Source organism: Brachyistius frenatus, unplaced genomic scaffold, assembly GCF_029030835.1.
Source record: "Brachyistius frenatus isolate BFR_SWC_R1_liver_20210118 unplaced genomic scaffold, ASM2903083v1 Contig_30, whole genome shotgun sequence".
Lineage (NCBI taxonomy): Eukaryota > Metazoa > Chordata > Actinopteri > Embiotocidae > Brachyistius > Brachyistius frenatus.
Genome location: NW_027210629.1, coordinates 1546756 through 1563357, shown reverse-complemented (window position 1 = coordinate 1563357; position 16602 = coordinate 1546756). Strand labels below are relative to the sequence as shown.

Sequence of the window (16602 nt, the reverse complement as noted above, 5' to 3'; positions counted from 1 at the left end):
TTTTTTGAGTAAGAAATGATGTAATCAAAGTAAATCAGTAAGGAAATATATTGTATCATCAATGGATAGTTGAACTTTGAACCAAAAAAAAAAACCAACCAGCGTTGAGCGTAGCTACGACATGTAGGGGACCGTTCAAAGCATCAACCAGGTGCTCGTTGCTCCACATCTTTTTAAGGGGGAAGACAAAGATCTATCATTGGGACACCCGTCAGGCACTGCAACTATCTTTTAAAAGTCCAAACCCGTAGTTCGACTATACCTGACCGAGAAAAGTCCGGAGACCCGTCTCAGGTCGGAGGTTGAGAGTCGGCTTTAACTTGGTAGGTGTCGTTCCGTTCCGTGACATCCGCGGAAGGTTGTACGTGACTAGTGTGACCTGATCCAGCCGAGCGGTCCCCAACTTCCGTTTCAGAGGCAGAAAGGCAGCGACCAGCACGGTGTCGAGAAGCGATACCCGCGGTTCAGAGTCGCTGCTTCTCCCGTCAGCCCGACCCGACAGCTGACTGCGCTCGCTCGTCATTCCAGGTGGAAAGCAGTCTGTGACAGCTCGAGTGAAAACCGACCGAATAGAAAAAGCCAGCAGTCCTCTGGTGCCCCGACAACTCGATCCGTCTGTCAGTAGCCGGTGGTGGTTGCGTCGGTGTAAATTCCAGTTTCGTGGGACCTGCAGGTCACCAATGTTTTATAATTGTAGTTGTTCTCTGATGTCGCGTCGTTCACCGTTCCAGTCATCACGAACCGAAGCCATCTATCAAAAACACACCCGTCTCTAATAAATGGCTTTGGCTCATTTTAGTGTGACGAGCACAAGTTGGAGCCGCAGCGCACGAAGGTGCCTAAAACATACCTGAAAGTCTTTTTTTTTTTCTTTTTCTTTTTCACTTTTTCATGCGGGACAGCTTCACTTTCGCTGTCGATCCGCCCGAAACGGTTAACCGGGGAAGACCGCCCGTCGCCGCTGCGTGACGCCGCCGTTACGCAGGGTCTCAGTCCAGAGGCTGCGGGTCTGCTATGGGCATCGTGTGCAGAACCTCGTCCAGTAGCTGCAGGGCTCTGTGGAGGTGGATCTCGATCCAGCAAGGGGTCTCCTTGATGCTCTGCCGGGGGTAGTCGGGCCCCCAGCCCTTGACGAAACTCATCCTGAGAATACACAGCCTCCGGAGGTCGTCGACCCCGATGCCAGCTGCCGCTGACAGACCTGAGAGGACGGGGAGGAGAGAGAGACGCACAGTCAGTCCAGTGCGATGCTGCATGTGACAAACTCAGCACAAAGTCAATTATAGACTTTAAAAAAAACTAAAAAAAAAACCTTTCCAATTAACTAGAGCTGGAACAATTTAGTTAATTAAATGATTAGTGGATCAATACAAATTTAAATCGGCAACGATCTTCTTGCTTTTAAAGACGTACATGCACCCAGATGACTGAGAATCTTCACTTGTCTTTTTGTATTAAGAATTTATGCAAATGTTGAGCCTAAAATGTTTGGTTCTCGCGTCTCAGATGGAGGTAATTGCTGGTTTTCTTTGCCGTCGATGACAATAAATTTGAATATCTTTGGGTTTCGGACAGTTGGTGAGACAAAAACAAGGCATCTGAATGTGTCAAATTTGGCAGAGGAATTAAAAAGTATTTTGATTGATTGATTAATCACTAAAATTACAAGCAATTTACCTGATAATAAAAATAGGCGTAGCACTGTTTGAAAGTAAAAACACTACATGCACAATTTTCACCTTCATTTTTGGAGCAATGAAGCCAACAAATGTTTGTAACTCAACTGGAACCGATATAATCTTTTACCGTTATGTTATCATCGAACTTTTAATTAGAATACAAATTAGGCTGAACATCTGCAAAAAAGAAGAAAAAAAAAAAAAATAGCATTTGTTTTTTAATTTTTTTTTTTATATGTGAGTAGATACTCAAGACTCACTGCTCATTGGCAGTAAACAAATTTCCATCAAACTTCCATCATAAACTGTACTGTCTGATGGAACCGCTGCTACGCTGTGCATGTGCATCTGTATTTGTTTGACGCCACGTCTTACTGATAGCCGGAGCGATCCCTCCTACTGATCCAGGTCCAGGTATGTTTCCAGCCACCGCCGCCGCTTGTGCCGCCGCCGCTGCTTGAGCTGTAGCAGCCTGCTGTTGCATCTGTCTGTGACACTGACGCAGGTCAAACACCTGGAACGAGAGAAGAGACTTTAAATACTCTACTATATTTACATTTCTCGGGTGGTGGGGGTGAAAAAAATAAATAAAAAAAAAATAAAAAAAAAATAAAAAAATGTGAAACTGCAGCGAAAATGAAGCGACGGCAAAGACGTCTGCAGCAGTTTCCCAAGAAACAAGAAACATTTCTGAAATGTCAGCCATGAGTTGAGATGTCCTCTTGCAGTTCAGCGAGTTTATAACACGGTGGATGTTACTGTGGAGTGAAAGCCTGTGTTCTCACCTTGATGTAAGCACTGGGGTAGATTTTGTGGACGGCGTCTCCGGGGGCCCGGCCCGCCTCTCGGTCCAGGTAGTAACTCTGAACAAACACTGCGTGGTCGCTGAGGCATCGCACCCACACGTCTCCCTCGCCTTTACACTCCAGCTGGACCCCTTTACCGATGTGAAGCCTGAACAGAGAACGGTACGCAGTAAAGGAGACCCGGGAAGAACATGAGATGATAAATATAAAACAAAAACAAAACAAAACAAAAAACAACCACAAAAAACAACAACTTTGCACTATTGCTTAGTTTGTTTTAATTTAATTATTCTATTTTATTTTATTTATTGTATATACTGTGCATTTTTATATTATATATGACCTTTATTTAACCAGGTAAAATCAATTGAGAACCAATTCTCATTTACAATGATGACCTGTCAGCACAGTCCACACAGTGACACAAACAGCACAGATACAAAACAGTATAGATTTGATATATATTTATATTTTATTTATATATTTAATATTTTTTACTGTTATTTTATTGCTTTCCTGTATCTATTAATGCTGCTGTAGCGGAACGGATGGACGGACAGATGGATGGATAAATAAAGTAAGTAAGTTTAAGTAAGTAAGTAAGTATGTATGTATGCATGTACCTATCTCTCTATCTATGTATCTCTATCTATGTATCTATGTATCTATGTATCTATGTATCTATGTATCTATCTATGTATCTATCTATCTATCTATCTATCTATCTATCTATCTATCTATCTATCTATCTATCTACAGTGGGTACGGAAAGTATTCAGACCCCTTTAAATTTTTCACTCTTTGTTTCATTGCAGCCATTTGCTAAAATCAAAAAAGTTCATTTTATTTCTCATTAATGTACACTCAGCACCCCATCTTGACAGAAAAAAACAGAAATTTGTGCAAATTTATTAAAAAAGAAAAACTGAAATATCACATGGTCATAAGTATTCAGACCCTTTGCTCAGTATTGAGTAGAAGCACCCTTTTGAGCTAGTACAGCCATGAGTCTTCTTGGGAATGATGCAACAAGCTTTTCACACCTGGATTTGGGGATCCTCTGCCATTCTTCCTTGCAGATCCTCTCCAGTTCCGTCAGGTTGGATGGTGAACGTTGGTGGACAGCCATTTTCAGGTCTCTCCAGAGATGCTCAATTGGGTTTAGGTCAGGGCTCTGGCTGGGCCAGTCAAGAATGGTCACAGAGTTGTTCCGAAGCCACTCCTTTGTTATTTTAGCTGTGTGTTTAGGGTCATTGTCTTGTTGGAAGGTGAACCTTCGGCCCAGTCTGAGGTCCAGAGCACTCTGGAAGAGGTTTTCTTCCAGGATATCTCTGTACTTGGCCGCATTCATCTTTCCTTCAATTGCAACCAGTCGTCCTGTCCCTGCAGCTGAAAAACACCCCCATAGCATGATGCTGCCACCACCATGTTTCACTGTTGGGATTGTATTGGGCAGGTGATGAGCAGTGCCTGGTTTTCTCCACACATACCGCTTAGAATTAACGCCAAAAAGTTCAATCTTGGTCTCATCAGACCAGAGAATCTTATTTCTCACAGTCTGGGAGTCCTTCATGTGTTTTTTGGCAAACTCTATGCGGGCTTTCATATGTCTTGCACTGAGGAGAGGCTTCCGTCGGGCCACTCTGCCATAAAGCCCCGACTGGTGGAGGGCTGCAGTGATAGTTGACTTTGTGGAACTTTCTCCCATCTCCCTACTGCATCTCTGGAGCTCAGCCACAGTGATCTTTGGGTTCTTCTTTACCTCTCTCACCAAGGCTCTTCTCCCACGATTGCTCAGTTTGGCTGGACGGCCAGGTCTAGGAAGAGTTCTGGTCGTCCCAAACTTCTTCCATTTAAGGATTATGGAGGCCACTGTGCTCTTAGGAACCTTGAGTGCTGCAGAAATTATTTTGTAACCTTGGCCAGATCTGTGCCTTGCCACAATTCTGTCTCTGAGCTCCTTGGACAGTTCCTTCGACCTCATGATTCTCATTTGCTCTGACATGCACTGTGAGCTGTAAGGTCTTATATAGACAGGTGTGTGCCTTTCCTAATCAAGTCCAATCAGTTTAATTAAACACAGCTGGACTCCAATGAAGGAGTAGAACCATCTCAAGGAAGATCAGAAGAAATGGACAGCATGTGAGTTAAATATGAGTGTCACAGCAAAGGGTCTGAATACTTATGACCATGTGATATTTCAGTTTTTCTTTTTTAATAAATTTGCACAAATTTCTACATTTGTTTTTTTTCTGTCAAGATGGGGTGCTGAGTGTACATTAATGAGAAATAAAATGAACTTTTTTGATTTTAGCAAATGGCTGCAATGAAACAAAGAGTGACAAATTTAAAGGGGTCTGAATACTTTCTGTACCCACTGTATCTATCTATCTATCTATCTATCTATCTATCTATCTATCTATCTATCTATCTATCTATCTATCTATCTATCTATCTATCTATCTATCTATAACAGTGCCATATGTAGTCTGTCACTTTAAACATTCAGTAATTCTCACCAAAACACCGTGGGTTTATCTTTTTAAACCTGGCATACAGTGTTTCCCAGAAATTTGGGTCTTATGGCTGATTGGTAATGTTGCACTAGTACCTCTGTTCTGGAGAATAGGGGAAACAAGAACTTTATTTTATTTTATGAGTCATTTCAAGGTAGGCAGGTATTTACTTTATTAATCCCCGAGGGGAAATCTTTTCAAATTTTCAAAATTTCAAATGCTCGTCTGAACGAAAGTAAACACAGAAAGTAGCCGTCTGGAAAGGCCATTATAGAAGCAGATCCACATGCAGTTCACAGCTGTTCCAGGGAGCTACTTTCTGTGTTTACTTTCAGTCAGACTCAATAACAAGCATTTGAAATGACTCATGTAAAATGTATGTTCATTTGGAAAGCTCTGTGAGGCTCTGCTGCTTCGGCTCGATGGCCACATTTATTTTACAAATCCTCGGTTCCTAAAATCTCTAGACAACATTTATGGGAAATATCCCAAGTTAACAAACTTTAATCATCTTCAATACCCCAGAATAAGATGGCAAAAATTGTGTTTACTGCCACATTCTTTAAAAAAAAAAAAAGAAGAAAAAAAAAAAGTATTTTCCACATTCTCTCTGTACTTATGCCGTTCACGTGACTGTGCTGATGAGATATAAACGAATATGGGAGTCTGATCATCAAACATTAAAAAATTCATATTGTACGAGTTAATGCTTCATCTGTCTCGTCTCAAATGTTTAATCAAAACGTATATTTACAATAAAAGCGGCGAAGAACAGGCAGCTAATTTTACTCGGCTGTGACCACAAACATGATTTAAAAAGTGTCTTTAAACAAAGTATGTTGGCACTCAGTCTTGTTTTGTCTTGTTGCTTTGCTCCGCATCTTGATTCACTCTTGTTGATGGTACTTGTTGAACCTACCTTGCTCTCTCGATTGCCTCGGTGCGATGTACGTTGCTGAGCTGGCCCAAGCAGAACCGGTCTCCTCCTGAGGGGTCCACGTAGCCGTCCACTGTCACAATGGGGCAAGAAGAGGGCACTTTGAATGTCTCCCCAACTTGAACGTCCATCTCAAAGTAGGCAATGGAGCACCAGTAGTCAGGAGCTGAAACAGAGAAAAGATGATGTGCATGGTTTTCGGTGATAAATGGAAAGGAATGGCAGCGCCACCCCCAGCTCATCGACAACTTTCTTACAAATGTAAAAATGTAAAATGAAGAAATCCAACCAAAATGTCAGATACGTGTAATGAAAACCTTTCAATGGAAAAACCTTTTGTTTAACTTCTAAAATGTCATCATTAAACATAACATAACATGACATGCTATAAGTTAAACTTGAAAATGTACATTCATGCCAATCAAAAGTTGACATGGAGACAATAAAACTGGTCATATTAAGACGCCTTTACGTATAATCTAGTTTTGAACTTGGTAGTTTAAACCTGAAACTTTTCATTCTTTATTAAAGCTGAATGGAAGTGGATTAGTTTAGGAATCGATTTGACAGTGCATCTTGCAATACATAAAAACATTCGTAATTCTAAATATCAGACCTGGAAATCAGATCTTTATGCTTGTGTGGGCTGCGTGTTCTCACCTGGATGATTGGATATAGGAGGCTGAAAGGCGAGCTCATTATGCACCGGCCCTGAGAGACAGACAAAAGCAATGTCAGTGATCTCCTGCTCTCGCAAAGAAAAGGGGGCGAGTCTGTGGATTGTGTTGGAGCTGCAGTAGCTGTGTGCACTCACAGTAGTGTGTCGGATGTGGCATAGGAGGGTGGTGCTGTAGATGACCGTTGGAGTGGTGGGGTAAATTGGGGGTGAAGCTGCTGTTCCTGGACCAGGTGGAGGCGGCACCTGAGGAGGGAACAGAAGTCAGAGATCTACAGGTGGACAGACAAAGAGTGCCAACTGACCGCTGCCACCTTTGTCAAAATTCACAGCGACAATTCAGAGAACAGAATAGTCCAAAAGCACTCTCTTCGTGAAGTCAAACATTTTAAACGAGATAAAAGTCTTAATCACAGGAAAACACTGCGTGAACAAACATTCACTGACATGAGGACAAACCCTTTAACAAGCAAGTGCGCACAGAGATATTTCACAGCGGTATCTTACTTCCTGATCCAGCAGCGATAGCAGGGAAGGACGACGACGAGGCAGAGGTGGAGGCCTCGGGGGGTGGCAGCAGGTTTGGGGTCGCAAATGGTTCAGGCGGGGCCGGGCGGCCGCTGGCTGGAGGGTGCTGGATGGTCTGGAGGGAGTGCCCTCCCTCGATGGTGGGCAGACTCTGTGGTCCGTCAAAATCATACTCATCCTTCACTATCAGCCCTGAGCTGGGTCCAGAACTGGTCAGGGTCAGTCCTGAGAGGTCTGTGGGCCGAGGCAAATGATCAGCGGAGGAGCAGGTTTACTGGTGATGCCAAGTGCTTATCTGTTGGTCTAACTAAAACAAATGGCACCGAGAACGAGAAGAAGAATACAGCAGGTACATATATAATGCAACACTTTCAGTTCAAAGAAAGCCAAGTTCAAGTTACAAGCACAAGTCAAATTACATCCCGGTATTTTTTTTTTTACGTTGTAGCCCTTAACTGCTAAAAGCAGACTTTTCCTTAAAATCCTTTCTTTCGAGGCAGCTTTTGGTTCAGTTCTGGTCTGGACAATATCAGAAACAGAGAACTGTAATTGCGACGTGGACATTTTAGTGTCTTATGGTTCCACTCTGTGTCAGTGGGTTCGACTTGAAAACCTCTCCGTCACTCACCTATGCCGGGAGACACCACTCGCTCATAGTGATAGGGGTTGACACACACGCTGTCACACTTGAGGTCAAAGGCAAACTGGCAGTATTTCACGTGCTTCAGTTCATTCTTATGCAGGTCGGGCCATCGCCACAGCCGGGCGTAGATTACGTGAGGGAACCCTTTACGTCCAGCCACCTGGGAACCAGAGCACAGCGAGGGACACGGGAGAGGCAGACGGAGTTAGTTCATTTGCACGCTTGGCGTATTTACAGATGAGGTCAGAGATAGTGTTAAATCAATTAGAGGAAGCCAGAGAATAAAGCTGGTTTCCCACTGATGTGGTAAACGGCATGTTCTGACGAGACAAATACAAATTGGTGAAAATATTTGCAGGACTGATTCAGAGCGATTTCCTGACTATGTCCTCCTTTTCTCAAAGTTTAGTCATTTTACAATTAATTAATCAAGTTCATTTTGGTGCTAAATTAAATTGCATTTTATAATCCCGGTTATACCGCCTCGTCTGGCATGTTGGATTTTGGTAGAGCTGAAACATTACGTTCAGTTTCCAGAAAACGGTTGAATTTATCTCTGTTGTGCTGCAATAAAGAAAGACAAATATTTACTCATTCCAGCTTCTCAGATGTGAAGATTTGATGCTTATCTTTGCGAAGAAGAAGAAGAAGAAGAAGGCGGCATGCTGGGAAATGCCAATCTATCTATCTAATGACGTCGCTCTCCGTCTATCTATTCGGGTGGACTGTTAAAGAGCAGCCTTGTCGGTGTGTTTACACTGAGGCTGCACCTCTTTGCAGGGAATCACCAGCCAACTGTACAAAACATATAACAGTTGCTGTTTTCATGGTGTGTTGGTGTTTCCTTGAAAGTAAAGAAGCCCTTTATCTTTCCGCAGTCTCGTACGTTTCTTCAGTGGACATTTTTTTTTTTTTTTTTGGAGTATCGTAAGGTGCTGTGGAACATAATTGTGATTGGCCCCCGGATGAATTCAAGGCTCTTCAAAGCTACTCTTCTATGAGACTTACAAGCCGCCCGCATATTTATGTAGGCGTATAGTTCTTCTGTCCTACCTGAAGTCGTCCATCGAGCGTCCTCTGGATGGTCACACACTTGCTGGGATGGGCCCCGTTGGTGGTGATGGCTGTGATGAGGGAGTCCAGCTCGTCTTTTTTCTCCTTCAGCTTTTTCACGAGGCTCTCAATGGCCCGCTTGGCGAACGTCTCGCTCTCACCACCCTGTCGGTGACACATCAGGCTGTGCACGATGCTCAGGCAGGCGTCGTTGCTGGTCGGTGTGTTGGTGATGGACATCTTGCCTTGTGTTTCCGATGCACTTTATGAGAAGATACTGGTCTCGGACGCCGTTTTTCACATCGTCTGGAAGACGGAGCAGAGACGATTCTCATAGGGTTAATTAAAAAAAAAAAAGAAAAGTGAATTGAGCCCTATTTGTGGCAGATCTGTGATGTCAAACCTCTCAGCGTCAACAAGACAGGTTACAAGATCTGGAAGGAGAGGACAACAAGCCAGATATAAAATCAAACGGAGTTAGAGAGGTGTTGATTCACCTGTATATTCATTTTGGAGCCTCTTGTTTGTGGTGGAGTTATTATGACATGACACCGACAGGTTTATATTTTACTGTGTCCTGCTCGACGAAAAATAAATAACACAAAGACTATAAGCAAAACACTTCAGCAGCGTTTTCTTTAGAGTACGGGCTGCCAATTACAGTGATATTACTGTTGCGCTGTAATACTGTGCCGATCTGGGTGACAAGATTAGAGGTCCGGCAAAACAAACAAACAAACAAACAAACAAACACGGTTTCTGTTTCGAGTCCGACCGAGAAACTCCACCTTTATAACGAGGATGTTGACTACAACGAGATCACCAGCTCAGCAACAACCTCGTGACGTGACGAAGCAGCCGTCTGTGTGTTTATGGTGGAGTTCAGAAAAACACGGTGCGGTTTATTGTGAGGTTAAAAACGGAGTTTTAAGTTGTTGTGCTCGCTTGCTCCTGAGCTAACGAGCTAGTTAGCGGCGCCAGTCTGGCTGCTGTTTGTTCCGAGAAGTTTCACCAACTTACTACGAACCAACCGGAAGTGAGGAAATATTGGCCTTCAAAATAAACGCGTTTTACACTCAAAATCCAGCGGTGTCAGAAATGTTATTATCGTGAAGTGACATGAATAGCAAAGTTGCAAGATGTGCCCCTTAGACCTGACTTGACTTAAAACTTTGTAGGACAGAAAATAATACAAAAAAAAGATGTTAAAAATAATTCAACGTGGAGGATAAACTAGAACGTCCTGCTTCCTTTATAGATGTGTCACTAATGTCAAGAGAGAAATCATTGTACAATATGTGTATTGATATATTGATCATATAAAATATGGACGATAAAATCAAATACCACAATCATTTTGACCAAATACCTCAATAACGGTATTTCAATAATATTGCAGAAATTACTATTTACACAACAAACAATCATCAACAACATCGATACACGACTCCGTGTATAAAAGGCAAATAACAGCACTAAAAACTCTTTAAAAGTAAAGCAATTTCATAACGTTGTAATGGTCTATAAATAAATAAATATAATTAAAAAAAAAAAAAAATCTCGGGGATTAATAAAGTAACTACCTAACCTGTGTTTTATTTTAAAGGGCATCACCGGAAACGCGTTGTACTAAACCCGCGTCACGTTCTAGCTCCATTGCTACTTCAACACGAGCTCGCGCAGATGATTTGTTGATTTGCACGCGAGCTAACGTAGCATGCTAACGTAGCATGCTAACTGTGCGTTTAAAAGCAGCCGCGTGTTTTTTGTTTTGTTTATCACGGGCCAGTTCCGCAGCGCGACAAAAACAACAACAAAAACAAAACAAAACAAAAAAAATCGTTGAACACTTCGCTTCACGGCGAATTCATTTCGCGCAGCTGTCGACGTCAATGTTTGTCTCGTGTGTAAACACCAATCAAAGCTGCGTTGTGTGAGCTACCTGCAGTTAGCTGGTGTGGCGGTTAGCACGCGATCCCTGCCTCCGTCCCGAGCCGACGGGAGCTGCTCAGATCCTCCCGGATTATCCTCATAAAGTCCACCAGCTGTTTTACACGCACATAAACAACAACAACAAAAAAACAAAACACGAAGAAGAAAACAAAGCCCGGTTGTAGAGTCACATCCTCTAAAACTGGAGCGCGAATCAAATCGGAGTCAAATCTCAGATGACAAACTCTCGACTTCACTTCTCGCCGTTCCTTCGCGCATGCGTAAAGCGAGCCGTGGGGCTCGTCGGGCGTCATGACTGTAGATGCTGGTGTTACTGGATCTACGTTTATTTCTACTGCTGCTGCCGCTGCTTTATTCCAACTAATGTTGTCACTGGTACAATTCATTTGATCAGATTTGCTGTTATTACCTGCAGTGCATTGGTGTACAATATGTGTAGACTGCTCACACTATTTTCTTTGTAGCTGACACAAGTACAACACGTGTTTTTGACGACGGTATTGTTAATTTAATGTTATAAAAACAATAGACTGCCATTGTACCACAGATAAATGTGATTCTCAGCAATAGAGAAGGCTTCAGTCTGAGTTACCTGTATTACTTGTTCAGAGAAACATGTCAGTTTTATAGCTGCTCCTTTCGCAGATTATATTCCACTCTGTGGTTAACAAAGTGCTAAGTAGAGACATGAAATCAGCCTCTGGGATGTTTAGTTTGAATGAAAAGTAGACACTGTTTATTCTTGATGGCACTTTCATTTTCTCTCCACGTTAATGAGACTAGAAAGCATCTCTCTCACACACACACACACACACACACACACACACACACACACACACACACACACACACACACACACACACACACACACACACACACACACTGAACTTTTAATGCCCCACTGGTTACCAATTTGTCCCAATTACAGATGTGACTATTACCCACTGACAAGGCGCACAACGATGATTAATAATAAGCTCTGGTAGCTAATGTAGCTGGCATGCCCCCATAATTTGACTTTAATTGTCTATCATCTTTCTCTTTGTTTTCCTTTCTTGTCTCTCCCCTTTGAGCTCACACTTCTCTATTCTTTTTTTTTATTTTTATTTTTTACAAATAACCTTTACTTAGGAAGTTGAGAAATAATTGTACTTAAATGTTCTGTCTCATTTTCCTCTGTCAGTTGCTCTATGCCTTTTATTCTCATGCTAATTACAAGTATTACTGCTTTCTTTGTCTCTCTCTGGATGACCTGCCCTATTGTGTAGCCTTGTTCTTTTATTTTCATTCAGTACGGCACAAAGGAAGCCACAGTAATAAAGGACAAATTAGGCAGATGCAGAACTTTGCCAACAAAGCCACATGGAAAGATGGCCACAATACGAGAAATAAAGATTTAAAGAGAAAATATAAACCCCCTATGGCAAGCAGTATACTTTATAGACAGATATTTTCTCATTTGGTTGGATGTTATATAATTCCCTGCACTGACCAGCAGAGAGCAGTAATCACCAGTCTATAATTCCTGATCTACACTGGTGTCCTCCGAAAAGTGTAATAATTTCATGATGACTTTTATGGTCAATTTGGAAAAATATTAATCTGAAATTATTTTTAAATTGAGGTCTTCAATCATTACAGAGGTGGAATAGCCCCTTTAAAATGTAACATTATATACAGAGGCCAAAGAAAAAAATAGGAAATAAAACAGTCCTTGTGTCAAAACCCAGTATCTCACAAAAAGCTAAAAAAAACAGTGCTCACATGCATTAATGGAAAAGCTTCAACATAAACTGAGCTTTCACACACTTTAAGCAGTAAGTGTAAACATGTGTTATAATTCACATTCACCTGTCCTATCAAGGCAGACAGTTTGACAGCCATTTTCAAGAAAGGTTTGAGGTCATGATGATACTAGCAATACGTTTGTAAATTTGTTTTAGACACCATTTTATTGTTAAGTTATTGTTTTCACCAATAGAACCAGAAGCCTGTAAAAAAAATTTTTGTATCTCTCACCATCCTTGACAAATGAGAGTCGTAGGAAATACCAGGATGACTAAATATAAACATAAAACTGATGCGTCTGTCATCCTCATGAATGCCATTCACTCAGCATTAGATGTAGTGAATGTATTTTTGCAAATGTATGTCCGGCAGTACGCTGCCGTTGACACTCAGGCCATCTGAATATGACATTGAAAAAAACAGAATTACACCTTTAATGGGAAGTTTAAGCAGTCAATGTCAGGTATTGCTGACACCACCCAATGAGTTTAGAGTTGTTGTGCAGTTTTGTGAATGTGGACCAACCGGCACCTCCTAAGGACAAGACAACGATGCTGCTTATGTGCACAAACAATACACAAACAAGTGAGATGCCGTGATTGGCTGAAGCTAATTTTCTTCAGGGTCTGCACACTGAAGCTGCTGTTGATCAGGCCGTTGTATATCACCTTGACAACCATTCCTCAGAGGCAAGACGCATGATTGCTCTGTGTGTGTGTGTGTGTGTGTGTGTGTGTGTGTGTGTGTGTGTGTGTGTGTGTGTGTGTGTGTGTGTGTGTGTGTGTGTGTGTGTGTGTGTGTGTGTGTGTGTGTGTGTGTGTGTGTGTGTGTGTGTGTGTGTGTGTGTGTTTGTGTTTGTGGGCCTTATGCTGTGCATCCACCAACAAACGTAAATACAAATGGACAAGCAAGAGAGGAGAGTATGCAATGTGATGTGACTATCTCAGTCAGACTGCTGGGGGAAAAAAAACAGGATAACGGGACAGCAGCTTTCCGTGTAACACTCCGGGTCACTCGCTTATAACCTCCTCACTGCTGCTTCCCTCAACTTTCACCTCCTCCTTTTTGTACTTCCCGAAGAGTCCCACTCTTCATCTTTCTCCTCCATCTTCTCTTCCTCTCAGTTACCTTGTTTTCACCCTGCTGATCACTGGCTCTCAGCTTCTCTTGATGGATTTGCAGATTTCTCCCATTACTGTGTCCGTGCCTGTTAAGCTTTACATGCTCCTATTACACATTATACAGTTTACAGTGATAATGGTGGCAGATGTATTATTGCAGGTAACAATGTTTTTAAAAAAAATCTCAGACGTAGACATAATTTCTCCTTGTGACCACTGCTTTTTCTGGCTGAGTTGAATACTGTCACTGGCAGGATTTATTAGCTATAAGTTGTTAATGTTAGCCCCATGAGTCGGTCCTGGCTGGCCCAAACAAAGCTGCAGCTTGTTAGCATGTTAAACAGTGTGCTTCACTTTCTATATTAAATATAGACGAACAGCTGGGTTTGAATTATGTCAGGCCACTTTAAGTAATTCATCCATCCATCTATTCATCTTAAAACTTTGCTCACACCTTCTGCTCCTTCTCTCTCGCCCCTTCCTCTGAAGCCTGAGCACATCACATGAGTGGGGGATGTATTAAATGTGAAATCTTTCCACTTCAGTGGGATTCAGGAAATTGTCTACCCCGCGGGAAGTAAATGCAGATGGAGGGAAGGAATGGGATGGAAGGAGGGAGAGATGGATAGAAGAGTAAAATCAGAGGAAGGAGAGTTGGAAGGTATTTGGGAGATGGATGGGTTGGTGGTGAACATAATAGAGACGGAGAGGGAATGGAGGGATGGATGGAAAAAGGAGGTGTGGGACAGGAGATGAGTGAGCTGTCCATTTGAAGATAAATCAGGGAGGCAGTGTAGTGAGGAGGTCTGTATCTATACACACACAAACAGATGTGTGCGTGCACTCACGCTCACGCTTGAACTCACACACATGCAAACACAAATACACTCACTTACTCACTCGTGCACACTCTGCCCCACGGCGAGGTGGTAGAAGGCCACGGCTGATTGGGTGCTGCAGGCTGATTTCGCCCCGAGTGGCAGAGCAGTGCATGTTGGGATGTTTGGATACAAATGCAGTCATCCATGAAGGCATGAGGTATGTCACCCATCTTGTCTCTTTTTCTCTCATCCTTCTTTTAAAAATATCTCCTTACTCTTTCCTTCCTCTCATTTCTTCTCCCGATTTGACTTTCTTTTTCAATCCTGGCTCTATACCTTGCACGCATGTCTCCGCAGGGTTTTTTCACGAATACACTTCCAAATCTGCCCTTTTTTCTGTTCCTATCAATCCATCTTTCATAAAGAGAGTATTCTCTCTGGGCAATGACAGTAGCTCTAAGGTCTCCTCTCACTCTCCCCCTCTTGCTCTCTTTTATCTGGCTCGATTCATTTCCATCTGTCTTCCATCTCTCCCATATCTCTCTCTTGTTGTTTTTTTTAGCTTTACTCACCCTCCATCTTCCCCTGCCTACAGCCCTCTTTTCTGGCACACATATACACACACACGCACACACGCATGCACAAACACACACATTTTGTATCCCTGCAGTGTAGTGTGCTAACAGAATAATTAGTCGTGCTTGATGTCTCTGACAGCTCTAATCCTTCTAAATGGCCACCACATGCCTCCCTTCATCAGCCCATGGCTAGACACACACACACACACACACACACACACACCACACACACTTATGCTTGTACATGCGCACATAGTTTCGCACTGCTTGCGAACAGGCAGGGATGGTTCCACCTAGTTCTGAGATGCTTGTGCGTTAAATATTTCATGCAGTAAATATTAAAACTGATAAGGTAATGTAGGTTCTCTGTACCAAAGCATCCTCATGATGAGGTTTGACTGTAATACTAAGTCAGAAAGAGTTGGAAAGATGACTAAATTGCAGGTGAAACCCTCTTGTGCTGAGTGGCACGTAGAGAGTGCTCTTGAAACAATAATAACCCTTCTGTTGTAATAAAATAAAAGAAGTGCCGCAAACAAAGAACTTGGTAAGTTGAGGGTCGGCAGCATCAACTGAATAAATGACAAAACTAGTGAAGAATTTGGGAGAAAAAAAACCTACAGTGACTGCTGCTGATTTCCCTGCTGTGATTTCAACATTAGAGTATTTCCTTGTTTAGTTAGGTTTATGTTGTCAAAAATGTCAGTCATCCACCACCACATAAATTTATGCGTGTGAACAACGCTGATCATGTCGCAACTGCTTGTCTCTGCATACGCTTTAATAAAAGAAAATTGACTGCACGAATTTTAGACGGCACTGTCTCATTTTTCTAGAGACAAATGGGCCATCACAGTGTTTGATAAATGCTATAATCATATAAAAATATACACGCAGACCTAAGTATCAAGATCAAAACCACAAGAAACACAAGCTCTAGAAGTTGTGGTCGTATTGAACTTTATACTTTTCTCAAAATTCAGCTCTGAAAGAGTTGTGGAGTCTCACCTCGTCTGTTCTGAGCAGATTTACCTGCATGCAGTTTGAATCCCAATGGATTTAATTCAGGACTGAAACAGTGTGTGAGAGCGTTTCATCTGAACAAAGATACATACACAGTGTATGTTTGTTTGTTAGCTTGAACATTTGTGTTCATTGAGTTATCCAATTTCCCATATCTGTTTTTTGTCCGGTAGTATATGTTTATGTATTTGTCTATGAGGTTATTATTCTGCCTGAATGTGTGTGTGTGTGTGTGTGTGTGTGTGTGTGTGTGTGTGTGTGTGTGTGTGTGTGTGTGTGTGTGTGCGTGCGTGCGTGCGTGCGTGCGTGTGTGTGTGTGTGTGTGTGTGTGTGTAAGATCATTTTTCCCAGCGGAATATGACAAGCATCCTGTTGAGTCAACATGGAATAAATTCAAACAGATAGCTGTGTTCGTTCTGTTTCGCTCTATTACACATACACACTCAAACATGTGTGTGTTGTTTGTGTCTTTGCGTTGCT

The 16602-nt window shown here is 42.3% G+C and overlaps 1 protein-coding gene across 3 annotated transcripts; it reads right to left on the bottom strand.

Moving 5' to 3' along the window:
- Positions 1–803: 803 nt before the first annotated feature.
- On the bottom strand, positions 804–11028 carry LOC138621420 (mothers against decapentaplegic homolog 4-like). 3 transcript variants are annotated; one of them, XM_069699468.1, is made up of 11 exons: positions 10781–11028; positions 9242–9272; positions 8839–9144; positions 7771–7945; positions 7122–7376; positions 6753–6860; positions 6599–6649; positions 5921–6104; positions 2465–2633; positions 2055–2193; positions 804–1201 (listed from the first exon to the last, which is right to left on the bottom strand). In XM_069699468.1, exons 3-11 carry the CDS (start codon positions 9076–9078, stop codon positions 990–992), a joined length of 1533 nt encoding a protein of 510 aa, XP_069555569.1. In that variant the 5' UTR covers positions 9079–9144; positions 9242–9272; positions 10781–11028; the 3' UTR covers positions 804–989. The 3 variants fall into 3 exon arrangements, with proteins under 3 accessions (XP_069555569.1, XP_069555567.1, XP_069555568.1); XM_069699466.1 differs by having other exon boundaries at positions 8839–9272; XM_069699467.1 differs by lacking the exon at positions 10781–11028 and adding an exon at positions 9627–10029 and having other exon boundaries at positions 8839–9272.
- Between the last annotated feature and the right edge of the window lie 5574 nt (positions 11029–16602).

Bases quoted from the DNA above. Each gene is read 5' to 3' on its own strand.
- LOC138621420 (XM_069699466.1), bottom strand. From the start codon at position 9,078: ATGTCCATCACCAACACACCGACCAGCAACGACGCCTGCCTGAGCATC. The intron at 6,105-6,598 runs GTGAGAACACGC...TCTCTGTTTCAG, and splicing joins TCCTATATCCAATCATCCAG to CTCCTGACTACTGGTGCTCC. The intron at 1,202-2,054 runs GTAAGACGTGGC...CCGTCCTCTCAG, and splicing joins AGGGATCGCTCCGGCTATCA to GTCTGTCAGCGGCAGCTGGC.